Source organism: Podarcis erhardii, assembly GCF_964252035.2.
Source record: "Podarcis erhardii genome assembly, chromosome: 10".
NCBI classification, from domain to species: Eukaryota; Metazoa; Chordata; class Lepidosauria; order Squamata; family Lacertidae; genus Podarcis; species Podarcis erhardii.
The window spans coordinates 19,018,185-19,031,835 of record NC_138500.1 but is presented as its reverse complement, the minus strand read 5'-3'; the positions used below and the strand labels follow the sequence as shown (position 1 = coordinate 19,031,835).

General features: G+C 43.5%; 1 protein-coding gene across 2 annotated transcripts in view; it reads left to right on the top strand.

Moving 5' to 3' along the window:
- The first annotated feature begins 2,828 nt into the window (after positions 1-2,828).
- Positions 2,829-13,651, top strand: part of WNT5B (Wnt family member 5B) — a 130,112-nt gene continuing 119,289 nt past the window's right edge. Inside the window, exon 1 of one of the 2 annotated variants that reach the window (XM_081878973.1) lies at positions 2,829-2,920. In XM_081878973.1, the coding sequence (XP_081735099.1) occupies positions 2,837-2,920 (84 nt within the window). In that variant the 5' untranslated portion in view covers positions 2,829-2,836. Of the gene's footprint in view, positions 2,921-4,743; positions 5,048-13,651 lie in introns of those variants that run through there. The other variant, XM_081878975.1, reaches the window with a different exon arrangement.

Here is a 13,651-nt window from a genome sequence, read left to right as displayed (position 1 = left end):
CAATGGATGTTGAATTTAGAGCTCCACTTTTATGCCATGAATTCATTATTGTGTCCAAGAGCCTGGGGAAGCAAAGTAGCAATGATTTGTGAAGTCCGTGTCCATGTGTAGGTTAGTTTCTGCAGACACCATTCAGCTCCGAGTGTACATGCCAGTTACACATTTTGGGTAGCCTTCAGACAACATACTATCAGTGGACTCCTCTTCCCTGTTTCCCCACTAGCCTATAACGGTATATTTTGTTCACTGTCTATACTGGTCACTCTGTAAATGGCACCATATATATAGTTAAGCAGTATTAAAACATAATAAATATGTAAACTGTAGAAACAGAGCACTTAAAGGGCACAAAAGAATCAGCAACATTTAATTCAAGACCAGATCAGCCTATAGTCATGATATAACAATATATGAGAGCTAGTGTGGTGTCAGGAAGTGAGAGCTGGACCATAAAGAAGGTTGATCGCCGAAGAATTGATGCTTTTGAATTCTGGTGCTGGAGGAGACTCTTGAGAGTCCCATGGACTGCAAGAAGATCAAACGTATCCATTCTTAAGGAAATCAGCCCTGAGTGCTCACTGGAAGGTCAGATCGTGAAGCTGAGGCTCCAATACTTTGGGCACCTCATGAGAAGAGTAGACTCCCTCGAAAAGACCCTAATGTTGGGAAAGATGGAGGACACAAGGAGAAGGGGACGACAGAGGACGAGATGGTTGGACAGTGTTCTTGAAGCTACAAACATGAGTCTGACCAAACTGCGGGAGGCAGTGGAATACAGGAGTGCCTGGCGTGCTCTGGTCCATGGGGTCACGAAGAGTCGGACACGACTAAACGACTAAACAACAACAGTGTGGTGTCATGGTCCGAATGCTGCACCAAGACTAGAGAGACTAGCTTTGGAAAGGTGATGTGAGAGCTCTAGGACCTTGGCAGAGCCTCATTCCTCCTTCCTAAAGCCCCTGCTTCCCTTAACCTGGCTTTAGGAAGGCACCATGATTTTAGCCTCACACACGGCACAATATTGCCAAGGTCCGCCACTGCCCATCACTTGGTTTCTTCACATTTGTACAACTGAATGTGTGGCTCAGTTTCATTGGGGGGGGAAAACATTGCGACTGATATGAAAAGTTATCTTGTGTTTCAGTCTTCATGCAAGCAAGTTAACTCTTGATGTTGTGGTCATCCAGTGGCATACATACATGTGTAAATTGAGCCAAAGTTGCCTAATCTTCATAAAAAAAGAAAAGAGAAAAAAAGATGATGCCTTGGAGTGCTTCCCAAAAACATGCAGTTTACATAAGCACCTCAGAAAAGCCACACTGAATCAAACAGAGGTCCATCATACAGGCCATATTCCTGTTGTAATAGTGGACAACCAGATGCCTATGAGAAGCCCACAAACAGGACTTGAGTCAATAGCACTCTCTCAACTTGGGATTCCCAACAACTAGTATTCAGACACACACTGCCTCCAACAGTGTAGGTAATACACAAACATCATGGTTAGTAGCCACTGACCGCCTCATCCTCTATGAATTTGTATAAACTCATTTTAAAGCAGTCTAAGTTGATGGCCACTATCTCTTGTGGGAGCAAATTCCAGATTTTAACTCTGCACTTGTAAATGTAACATGTAAATGATAAGTATGCTTGAATGGACATTTGCAAACATCTGTTTGTTGCGTTTACACTTTACATTTGTAGCTGTAGATTTAAAATCTCCTAAGGGTATACTTAACAGTGTAGTGTGTGACCATGTTTTTCCCCTTTACCAAGATTATCTTCATGTTGGAAAAACATTACATCTGTAGTAGCTCTTGGTTACCAATGGAATGTGTACAGTAAATGTTAATGCCAGCTAGTTTGGTCTATGTCTGAACTAGTAGCTGATGCTTAAAAGATAAGGTTGCTTAATGCTTTCAGTCATAACTTCACAAAACTGGTGGACTTCACTTCAACTCTTTAGGCTGAAATTTTCCCTTCTTATGTGCTTGCTAACATTCTGGAATTTTTTAGCAAGTCCTGGAGGCTATTTCTACAACCCAAGTCTAACGGTGTTTGTGTATCAGCTGTAGCCATCCTTGTGGAGATGATGAGATGACCTAAGCTTAGATTAATGCTGAAAGACCAGGCCTGTGGTCTAAATCCTTGTGTGCAGGTTGAAGGAAAGGACATAACAGAATGTGGGAGGGTGTATATGTAAAAATGAAACAGAAAAAAACTACAAATAAAGATGTTTCATGTTAAACTTAGCAATTTTTAAATATGTTATTCGGTGTAAGTCTCTTGGAGATCTGTTAGGTGACAAGTTACTAATAATTTTAAATGAATGAATGAATGAATGAATGAATGAATGATAAATGTTATGGCAAGTAGGAAAGGTGGGGTTGAAGGGGTCATGCAACAACAGTTTGGCAATATTAGTTGGGGTAAAGAGAGGGGATTAATTGGGTGGAAATGGGTTTCAGGGGATTACTAGCTCTATTTAAATTCATTCCAAAATTCAGTATACAGCGAAATTATTTTTACTGTTCCTCTAATAAACACTCTAATCTGGTGATAGCCCTGGATAACGGTCAGAGAACTCCATGGTTAAATGGTCTGAGCACGTGATATAGCAAAGGTAAACTGAGCATCCACATCACATGTTTAAAACACATGGCTTCCCCCAAAGAATCCTAGGAACTGTAGTTTGTTAAGGGTGCTAGGAACTGTATCCCTGTGAGGGTTGGCCTACAGTTCCCAGGATTTCTTGGGGGAAGCCATGACTGTTAAAGTGGTTTAAATGTGCCCTAAATGCATGGCATGGATGTGACTAATCTTTGCCAACCAAGTGATGGTTTGGACTGCAACTCCCATCAGTCACAGCAGTCTAAAACACCTGAAGGGCACCAATTTGGCACAGGCTGCAGTAAGACTGGTGAGTGATCTCAACTCAATAGTTGCCAAGTTTGTTCTCTTCAGGCTGCAGAGTGGGGAGGGCTAGACTGCCCCTTTCTCTTTTCTGCCTGGAGGGAGGCTAAAACTTCCTTTCTAATGCCAGAGAGCTTCTTCAAATGGAACTACTCTTGCCTTTATAACGAACCAGTGTGAAGACTGAGTGACTCCCTCAAAGGGACACCTGTTGACTCAGGTTTTCCCCTTACGTGTGCAGAAAAGGACAAAGGAAAGGTTGTTCAGACAAGCTTACATTTTTAACACTGAATGAACCTTATCGCCAGCCCCTATTCCCTTTGCGGCTTGTTTACAGCCTGCTTATTTCGGGACTGGCTGTGTAGTCTGCCATTGAAGTGTAATAATTATTCTTAAAGCTAAAAATTGCACCAAGCAAGTCTTGAATGTCTGCCCACTTTGGGAATTAGGGACACTCTCTGCATGCTGATACACTTATTGCCGTTCAGTGGTGTGTTTTGGCTTTGACTTTATTTGCCTTATTGTAACTGTGGAGATAATCAAGACAGACTGTTTACACAGCAACCCAGGGTTCACCAGAAGACTGCTGGATTGAGTCTCAGAAGGATCTCGCTGCTAGCAGAATTGCCAAAGTGGTATTTTCTCTGTGTTCAAAACTCAAGAGAAAGGGAAACCTTTGTGCTGTGGTTCTCTTTAATAATAATAATAATAATAATAATAATAATAATAATAAAGAAGAAGAAACGTCTGTTTTGGCAACTGCTGTGTTCCCAACCCTAGTGGGCCTTGGAACATAAGCAAGATATGCGGGGAACGGCCTTAGCTCAATGGTAAAGCATCTGCTTTGCAGGCACATTGTCCCAGATTCAGTCCTCAACATTTCCAGATAGGACTATGAATATCTCCTGTCTGAAGCATTGGGAAGCTGCTGCCAGTCAGTGTAGTCTTTGTATAAAGAGCTTCCTAGGCACCTCTTCCGTGCAACAAGGTGAGCGGGACTGGGGGAGACTGCAGACCAGTTGGGAGTCAGATCCCTGAACTGCCAACTGAGGCCCAAAGATGTGCAGAAATTTTAAACCATCTTGGCAGCAGATAATTGGGGGAGATGGGGTTGAAAAGCTATTGCTGTGTTCTTAAGTGACTAATCAAAGACAAAAAAGGATGTTCACCTAGTTTATATGAGGCTCATTCAGAGGAAGGATATAGCAAGTCCTTTGCATCATGGTACCTTCAGATTTTTGTGTGTGTTAGTATATTGTCCCACACAGTTGCTTTGTACTAAAATGCCATACCTCAACAGCTGAAACTCCCTTGCAGAAATACGTTCAGCATCTGCTTCTCTGAGCTCATTTGAATATTGGCAGAATTAGCTTTCACTCTTGGGAAGTTATTAAGGGGAAACAGCTTGGATGGGCGTTAATTTTCAGTATGTATAGCAGGCTAAGACCCAACTTTTATAGTCAAGATATAGGGGTGAACCTCCCCCTCTTCTTCTTTTCTCCTCCCACCCCACCTTTCTTTCTGTGCATGGCACCCATGACACATATCTATATATTAGCATGTTGAAAACAACAATACGCACACCAAAAAAGTCTCTCTCTGGCTCTGTTAGGAATTGAAAATGAAACCTAGAGGGGCTACCAAGCACTGAGTGCTAAATATCTAAATAGCTCTCCCAGCTTTCTGTTATTTGTTACTGCAGGCAGACTGCACAGTTCATTCCCATTTGTATCAAGGTAAGGCCGAGAGTTAGGCCTCATTTATGCCACACCATACATTTAAAGACTGGCCACTTTAAACAAACAAGGCTTCACCCAATGCATCATGGGAGCTGTAGTTCATTAAGGGTTTATTTCCCTCACAGAGCTCTATTCTTAGAGTTCCCTGAGAACAGGGACTGACTGCCAAATTGCCCTGGGAAACAGCTCTGTGAGGGGAATATTGGGGCCTCCTAACAGCTCCCAGCACCCTTAAGAAACTTTGGTTCCCAGGATTCTTTGGGAGAAGCCATGACAGTTAATGTGGTATAATAGAGGTCAAGCTTCCCAAAGGAGACACCATGAGCTGAAGGTTTAGGCCTCAGACTATCACCTCTGTTGGAGCTTAAGAAGGAAGTGAAGAGCAGAGCACAAAGGTAGGTCATTTTTTCTTTCCTTTGTTGTGTTAATGGTATATTCTGTGGTGCGGTGGGGGCGTGCTAGGAGAAATTCTCTGGGCCCAATTTCTCGCTTCTGTGGTGGGCATGAGGTGCTCAAGGAGGTTTTGCTAAGTGAGTGGGGAGGTGCGTTAGCAAGGCCTACATTTCTGCTCTTGAATATGTTCCGTTTTTATACACCCCAAGTACACTTGTAAAAGCACTTGGTTTGTGTGTTTGTTTATTTCTAAATCCCAGTTGCTGGAGCACTGTTACCAACACAGGGCACAGTTGTCCTTTTTTCTTTTGAATGAGAGGGATTTGCGGCTTTAGCTTGCATGGTAGTACACAGGGCCATTTAATTGTTTATATTGACAATAGGTGTTCGTTGTGCGGAGCCAGTTAGCTGATTGTGTAAAGCCAGAGAGATGTCTTTAGACACAGTGACCAGACCTGCACCCTCTCCCACAATATTAGAACTTGGGGGCGGGGGGGGGAGGGTCATCCCAGTCACACTGATAGACAAAGTAAAGCACATGAAGATTATTACTGTAAGAGGTGGCGGCAAGCAAGATGGTTAAAAGAAAATAACATAAGAGCCTGCTGGATCAGGCCAATACCCCATCTAATCCAGCACCCTGTTCATTCAGTGATGAGCCAGATGCCTGGGGAAAACCATAAAGCAGGACCCCAGCACAAGAGCATGCTCTTCTTCTGTGGCTTCCATCAATTGATGTCTCTGACCATGGAGGCAGAACATAATAGAAAATGGCTCTATATCAGCTACAATGATTATATGAAGCTCCCAGGTTTAGAGGCAGTATACTATTGAATTCCAGTTGCTAGGGGAATTCCAGTTGCTGGGGAGGTTATTGCCTTCTTGCCCTACTTCTGAGCTTCTGGGTCTGGATGCTAGACTAGATGAGTTCTTAGTCTGATGCAAGAGGGCTACTGTTATAGCCTGAGGAATACTCAGGTGCAGTCAGGGCTTCCCATACAAATTTGTTTGGCCACTGTGGGAACAAAGTGCTGGATTGGATGGGGTTTTGGTCTGATCCACCAGTTCACTTAGGTGATTAGATTGGGAGGCTGCTTTCCCCCACCATTCCTGAAAGACACTGCAACCGTTGTTGTTGTTTTACCAGATCTTTATTGCAGGGAGTTCAAACCTGTGATGACTCAAGGGACTGGATACCACATTTTGGGATTCACAAGGGGGAAGAGTGGTGTTGCACTTGGGTCCTGCTTGTAGGCTTCCCAGAGGCATCTAGTTAACCCCTATGAGAGCAGGATGCTGGACTGACTAGATGGGTCATTGGTCTCACTTGTGTAAAAATGATGACGGATAAACATTCTAGGCAGAGCTCTCAGATTGTTTGACATTACCTTTCAATGGAAGCAGATACTGTAATGGGTTTGGTATTGAATAGTGGGAAACTGAACTGATGTATTACCTATGATATTGGAAGGCTTGCCACTCGGAGCATCTGCTTTGCATGCAAAAGGTCCCCAGTTCTCATGGTAAGACTAGGAATGTCTCCAGTCAGAAAACCTGGAGAGCAGCTGCTGGTCAACATAGATAATGTTGAGCTACATAGACCCAAGAGTCTGACTTGAACTTTATTTCTGTTACCGAGTGCTGTTTCCCTCCTCAAATGCTGAGCAGGCCTGTATCTCTGTGTGTCAGGGTTGGAGTCAGGTGTAGGTCAGCAACAAAACAATAAATCACCTGAGGGCAGTGACGTTAACTCCTTATTCAAGGAAGCAAACTGCAGCCCATGCCTACTGGTCTCAGTAACCGTTTCCAGGCGGTCTTGCCCCAATGAAGCAGTTGTGAGGACTGAAGGTCCTCACTTTCTCAGTGCCCACTAGGATTTCTCCCCTCCAGGGTATTTCCAGGCTGTGTCTGTGAACAAGCACCTTCTACTCTGCCCATTTCATTTCTCTGTGGGTTCTAGGAGACCAGGATGGAGAGGAGCTGGTCACCGCAGGAGGGGGAGACTCCCTGGCTTCTTCATCAGCCTGCCTCTCCTGGCCCCACTCCTCCCTAGTCCCTGCTTTGTCCTCGGAGTCTAAACCATCACAGCCTCTTCCTGTTCACTAAACCATGTCACCTCTTCTGCTGCGGATGCCTCGTCCTCCCAATCTGCTTCTTCTCCCTCTATTCACTCATTGTTGTCCTACCACCAATGCCTGGGCTCTGACCCTTCTTCCCTGTGGGTTCCCTGGCTGGTGCCTCCCACCACTCCTCTGCATCCAGCCAGTCTATGACACTGTACAACATTGCAAAATGGAGCAGAACAAGAGGAAAACTCATTTTGGGTACCTCAAGGTGACTAAAGTGAACTGCGGTCGGAGACGGCTTTGTCATCTATTTATTTGAATTGGATGCAGCAGAGCAATGGAGAGAACTCAATGACACCACTTCCCACCTCTTTTCCTTTTTAAGTTTTCATTGTTGTCAAGACACCTTGTTCACTGTATTTCGGTATGACACTGCTTACTTTTCCGAGCATGTTTAGGCATGACACTAGTGTACAGTATTTGAGAATTATGTCACGGCAGAATGTGTTACAGTCTGCAGCTGTGCAGTTAAACGTCTGGCTGAATTGTTTGGGTATGTATTTAAATTAGCGTGCACTTTCCAAAGAAATATCCCCACTGAAGCCAGCCAACCAGATCTAATTTCAATGTTTGTCAGCTTTGGCTGCTCATAGTACTTCTGACAGTGCTTATATAAATACTGTGCTTTTCATAGGGAAAGGTCGGTGGATACGTTTCAATAGAATGGTGTGAGACAAAACGGACCCAAACATGACTATCGCAGGCCAATTGTCCTTAGCAAACCCAGCTCAGGGAGGACAAATGCTGGTGGTTTAATTCTTTGTTGCCAAACCATGTACTTGCAGTAGCTCCAAAGGTGCACATAATGCACACACAGGCTTCTGGTGACTATTTTCTGGTGACCCTGCCCTAGCTTGTGCTCCGAACTGGACTGTTGGGGCAACAGCATAACCACACCTCCACCCAAATTTAAGTACTCACGTCTGATGGGTCATGTACAAGCAACACGTGACTTCTCCTACACAGAAGTTGTCACTGTGCCTGCCACTTTAAACCCCTCCTAGTCCTGGGGGACAGCAAGGGAGGCATCCTGCCCATCCTCCAGCCCCAGCTCCTGCTCCTACTCCCCCAAACTCTTCCTCATCATTCAGCCTTGGCACAAAACCCCACAAATCACTTCCTCCTTCCGCTGCACCAGCCTCTGGCTCCGCTGCCTCCACCACACAATCCTCAGAGCCCTGCCCGCCCCTGACACCAACACCTGACCATTTCAAAGGAGAGTTGTGCCTTGATCCTCACTCTCTCGGGTGTTTGCTGAAAGGCTTTTACCTCCTGAGACAGAGACAGAGTTTCACCATTGTGAGGTCCTGGAGCAATCTGCCAATGCATGTAAGCATTTTTATTTTATTTTTAAGATGAGAATATTGATGCTGATTGCCACAGAGCTGCTTCTATGCCTGGTGAAGCGGGCTTTGTTCTTACAAAGACCTAAAACACCCAAAGCAGTTCTAGTTTGTAAATGAAGAAGCACAAGTGAGCACTTTAGGAGAAAATGTGGAGAGACAGGGCTGTGTTTGCATGTCTGCTGGAGATGGGATGCCTTTCCCACGTAATGCTGGAAGGTGTAAGCAGCACCAGTTGTTTTTGTTTACCTTTGGAGGCTTTCAGGTAAGCTTGAGATTTGCAACAAAGACAACTAAAAGCCTGAATTTGCATTTAATCCTAAAGTCAACATTCTACCTGATTCAGACCATGAACTGGGAGAGTGTGTTTGTCTTTTCTTTTCTTTTCTTTTGGCTTTGATTTCTTACAAGTTTGTTGTCATTTATAAGGATTTACAGGAGACCACGATGTTTGATAAGACAATTGGCAATAAACATGTGACAGTGGCACACCTGTCTGGGAAATGGGACAAGATTCTGAAGCAGAGAAAGGGGGAGAGAGTTTTTTTAGCATTTTCATTTGCTTCATGTATCCATCACAGCGTCCAAAGCATCTTTTGAATTTTTAATTATAGAAGTCTAAATGAATCACCACCATGAGTACAATTTTGTCATGCCATTTTAAAAAATGCAAGCGATTGTCTCAGTTTTACTCAGCTGAGTTTGGCCTTTGAGACAATGCACTGCTGTCTCCCATGGGTGTGAACACACACCACTTAAACTTTCCAACGAAAGGAACATAGCCATTTCTGGATAGTGTATGTGCGGCGCCAGGTTATGCATATTTTCTAAGATGTAAATTCCACTATACTCAATTGGACTTACTACCTAGTAAGTGTGTTTAGAATTGCAACTGATGTAAATAAAATCTGCTCCTTTTCCCTTATGGGGTATCCAAGAGCCCATATAGAGTCCTTAAGTGGGTTCCCTATTGGTAGGAGAACATAACAGAGGCCAACCAAAGAATATTGAGAAGCAAAGCAACTAGTAAGCCTGATCTTTATTAAACTGTTGCAGCAAGGTCCTCATCACATACAGGAGGGAGGAGGAACCCAGAACAATGATGTGCAAGCCCTTATAAAGACTTTTGAAATTGTCCACCCTGTAGCCCAAGACCACCCCCGAAACATCATACATACATCACAGAAGGAGGCGGTCTGCACCAGAAATTCTGTCTGTCAGGATATGTGGCAAAAGCCAGTGATTGCTTACTTGGGCAGCCTGGCCATTCTTTTGTGATGGTAAATACTTTAATTCTTGAATCCAGGTCACAGGCTCACCCTTAAAGTAATAGTTACAGATAGGTAGCCGTGTTGGTCTGCCATGGTCAAAACAAAATAAAAAAATTCCTTCCAGTAGCACCTTAAAGACCAACTGAGTTAGTTCTAGGTATGAGCTTTCGTGTGCATGCACACTTCTTCAGATAAGTATCTGAAGAAGTGTGCATGCACACGAAAGCTCATACCTAGAACTAACTCAGTTGGTCTTTAAGGTGCTACTGGAAGGAATTTTTTTATTTTGTTTTGACCTTAAAGTAATGTTGTCCACCTTTCCAGCGATACAGCCAATGTGCTGAAAGACATTAATTCAGCTTTGAATGCTCAATAATCTGCTTTGTACATGAAACATGTACAAAAGAGAACCATGTAGCCTGAGCTCCTTGGGAAAATGATCAAAATTGTGCCTAGCATTCAAATGTTGATGAAGAATCCACCTTGGAAACACTTATGCTGAGTTTCACAATCATATATTGAGAGGCAGTTGAAAGTATGCCCAAATGGGCAAAGTAACACCAAAGCAACGTTTTATGGTGCACCATCTTGATTCAGAATGGTGTCTGACATACAAATGTCAATGAAGACCACTGTCCCACCTCTTGAAACCTCATGCCAAGTTTAGTCACAATATCTCAAGAGGCAGCCGAACCCATAGAGAAGAGTTGGATAGGCAGACAGACAAATAATTTTCCAAAATGCAGTAGATAAAAAGAGCCTGATGGATCAGGCCAATGGCCCATCTAGTCTAGCATTCTGTTCTCACAGGGGCCAACCAGATGCATGTGGGAAGCCCAAAAGCAAGACCTAACCACAACAGCATTCTACCCACTTGTGATTCCAAAAAACTGGTATTCAGGTACATACTACCTCCAACTGTGGAGGTAGAACACAAGTGAACACATGATGTTCTTCCCTCCTTCCACCAATTTATCTTCACAACACCTTTGTTTTTGGAAATGCTGTGTCTAGTTGGAGTAAGTCTAGTTTTTCTCCTGGGACACTAGTGCAATGCAGAGACAGCTCTTGCAGTGAACCCTCTGCCCTAAGGATGGGAAACCTGTATCCCTCCAGATGTTGTTGGACTGCACATTCCACCATTGTGGACCAGACCATTGGCTGTGCTGACTGGGGCAGATGGGAGCTGGAGTGCAGCAACATCTGGAGGGCCACAGGTTCCCCTTCCTTGCTCTTCACCACAAGGTTAAAGTGTGTGTGGTGCAGGGTCTGAATTGGCTGAAATGCCACATCTCCAAATAAGTGAATGTGCCCTTACTAGTAAGCTAACCCCTCTGTTACTCAACAGCTGCCTTCCTCCATGCCTCTTCATGACTGTGAGCCAGCCATCTGCCCTGCTTTAGCTTATTCTGAACAATTTTTTGCAAACTCAGGGTTTTCCTGTAAACTGTGTGCAGCTATTAATTTGTTTGCACGTCTATACATTACAGGCATGTTTCTTAGAAACCAGCATGTCTGTGGGATATAATTACTGTGCTTTGCATTTGGTTCGAGTTCTAAATGTGGGAACATTTATTTTCTTCTGAGTAGAGGATGTATAATGACATGCACTGCTTTTATGAGCATGTGCGTTACTTTGCTAAGTTACTCATGAGGAGGTAAGCTAAGAGTTGTACTGACTCTCCCAAGCAAGTGCTAATAAAAGCACTTGCTCATACACCACTTCAAACTGTAGGTACTGTAGCTCCTTAAATGTCGGCTATTCTAGAAATAATGAAAATATATTTTTTGGAGGTGGATGTGACATGTTCACTCTTTTAGTATCTAAAATAGCCCATTTCAGTTGATTTGTTCTCTTCCTGTACACAATGGGCCGACTGTATTCTGTCTCCCACCTCTTCCTCCTCACCGTCCATCACTGTTGCCCCTGCATGTAGTAGCAACCTGACTATCCATGCTAGCAACTAAGAAACTTAATCCCAAAAGTTGGACAAGTCTTAACATGCAAAAAACTTCACCCTTTTCTAGCCTGTAACCACCCATGGATTGACTGAGGTGGGATTTGTAGTGGCACCCAGGAACATAATATCTATGATTATATAATGCCATCTGTATTGTTTAATGTTGATACACAATCTATAAGCATACATCTGACACCACTGTAGGATGAGAAGGTGTGGTTTATAGATCACACACAGATCTTCAAATTAGGGTTCAGCATTGGAACTCCTGTCCCAAATGAGTTATTCAGTGACCTCCCCAGTGGTTCTGTTTCTATCTCCTTCCCTTACTCTACAGATCTAGACCAGCAACCAAGTCTCCTTAATTCACCCACTTAATTCCTTTCCTTTATTGCAACATGCATTTGTACCAGCAATAGCAAAAACAAGCTGTAGCTAAATACTAAATGTTCTGTTCAGGTTCAGACTCTATTAGTGTCCTACCTATGAACACAGGATAATCCCTACTGGATCAGATCAAAGGCCCCTCTAGTTCAGCATTGGCAGAACATGAAGACAACAGCCATTTCCTGTTGCGGTTCCCCACAAGCTGGTACTCGGGACATACTGCCTCTGATCTGGAGGTAGTATACAACCATAATATACTGTTTATAAAGCTCAATGTAACATAGATGGCACTACATGAATAAAGAAATAACCATGGATAGTTGCTACTGATAGCCTTATCCTCCATGATATCTTCCTTCTTCTTTATATACATAAAAATGTAAAGCTGCCATCTCACAACCCCCAGTGTGGTGTAGTGGTTAAGAGCAGTAGTCTTGCAATCTGGGGAACCGGGTTCGCGTCTCCGCTCCTCCACATGCAGCTGCTGGGTGACCTTGGGCCAGTCACACTTCTCTGAAGTCTCTCAGCCCCACTCACCTCCCAGAGTGTTTGTTGTGGGGGAGGAAGGGAAAGGAGAATGTTAGCCGCTTTGAGACTCCTTCGGGTAGTGATAAAGCGGAATATCATATCCAAACTCTTCTTCTTCATTGGAGGATTTGTAATGACTTACTTCAATCCTGAATTTGCATGAACTCAGGGTTGGGAAGGGGAGCAGATGAGAAGGCAGATTTTAAAATGGTAGTTTTATACAATAGCATGCCCCACCTTACTCCTCTTTTTCTAAACTAAAGAGGATGACCTTTTTCAGACTGAGTCCCAAATTATGGGGGCCCTTGAAGGCATCTCAGAAACATTTTTGCATCACAGAATCACAACAGGGGATCCATGGGGTTTGTCAGTTTGTTTGTTTTTTAAACTCATCCTGTTCTTCTCATTAAACATGCCAACTCTTGAATTTGGTGATACCTTGCTTGATTTATGGTATTCGTTCTAGCTAAGCTTCTGTAATTGTGGTTTTGAGTAATCCCCAATGTTCTGGAAAGAGCTGACCCTCTTGACTTTCCCGCATTCTTAACTCCAGATCATTTACAAACAAGTTGGAGAGCACTGGTCTCAAAACAGATCCTTGGGGGACCTCACTGTTTATAACCCTCCATTATGAGAACTGTCCATTTGTTCCTACTCTCTACTTCCTGTTCTTTAACCAGTTATTGATCCATAAGAGGACCTCTTCTGTTATCCTATGATTGTTTGCTCAGGTGTCTTTGGAGAAAGACTTTGTCAAAAGCTTTTTTGAAAGCCCAAGTAAACAGTGCTTACTGAATCCCCGCTATCCACATGCTCATCCAAAGCCTAGTGAGACAGGAACGACCTTTTCAGAAGCCTTGTTGAGACTTCTTCAGCAAAACTTGTTCTTCCATATTCTTGATCATTTTTTAAATAAAGCTTTCCAACAATTTATCTAGAACAAACATTAAACTAAGCAGCCTATAATTTCCTGGATATCTATCTATCTAT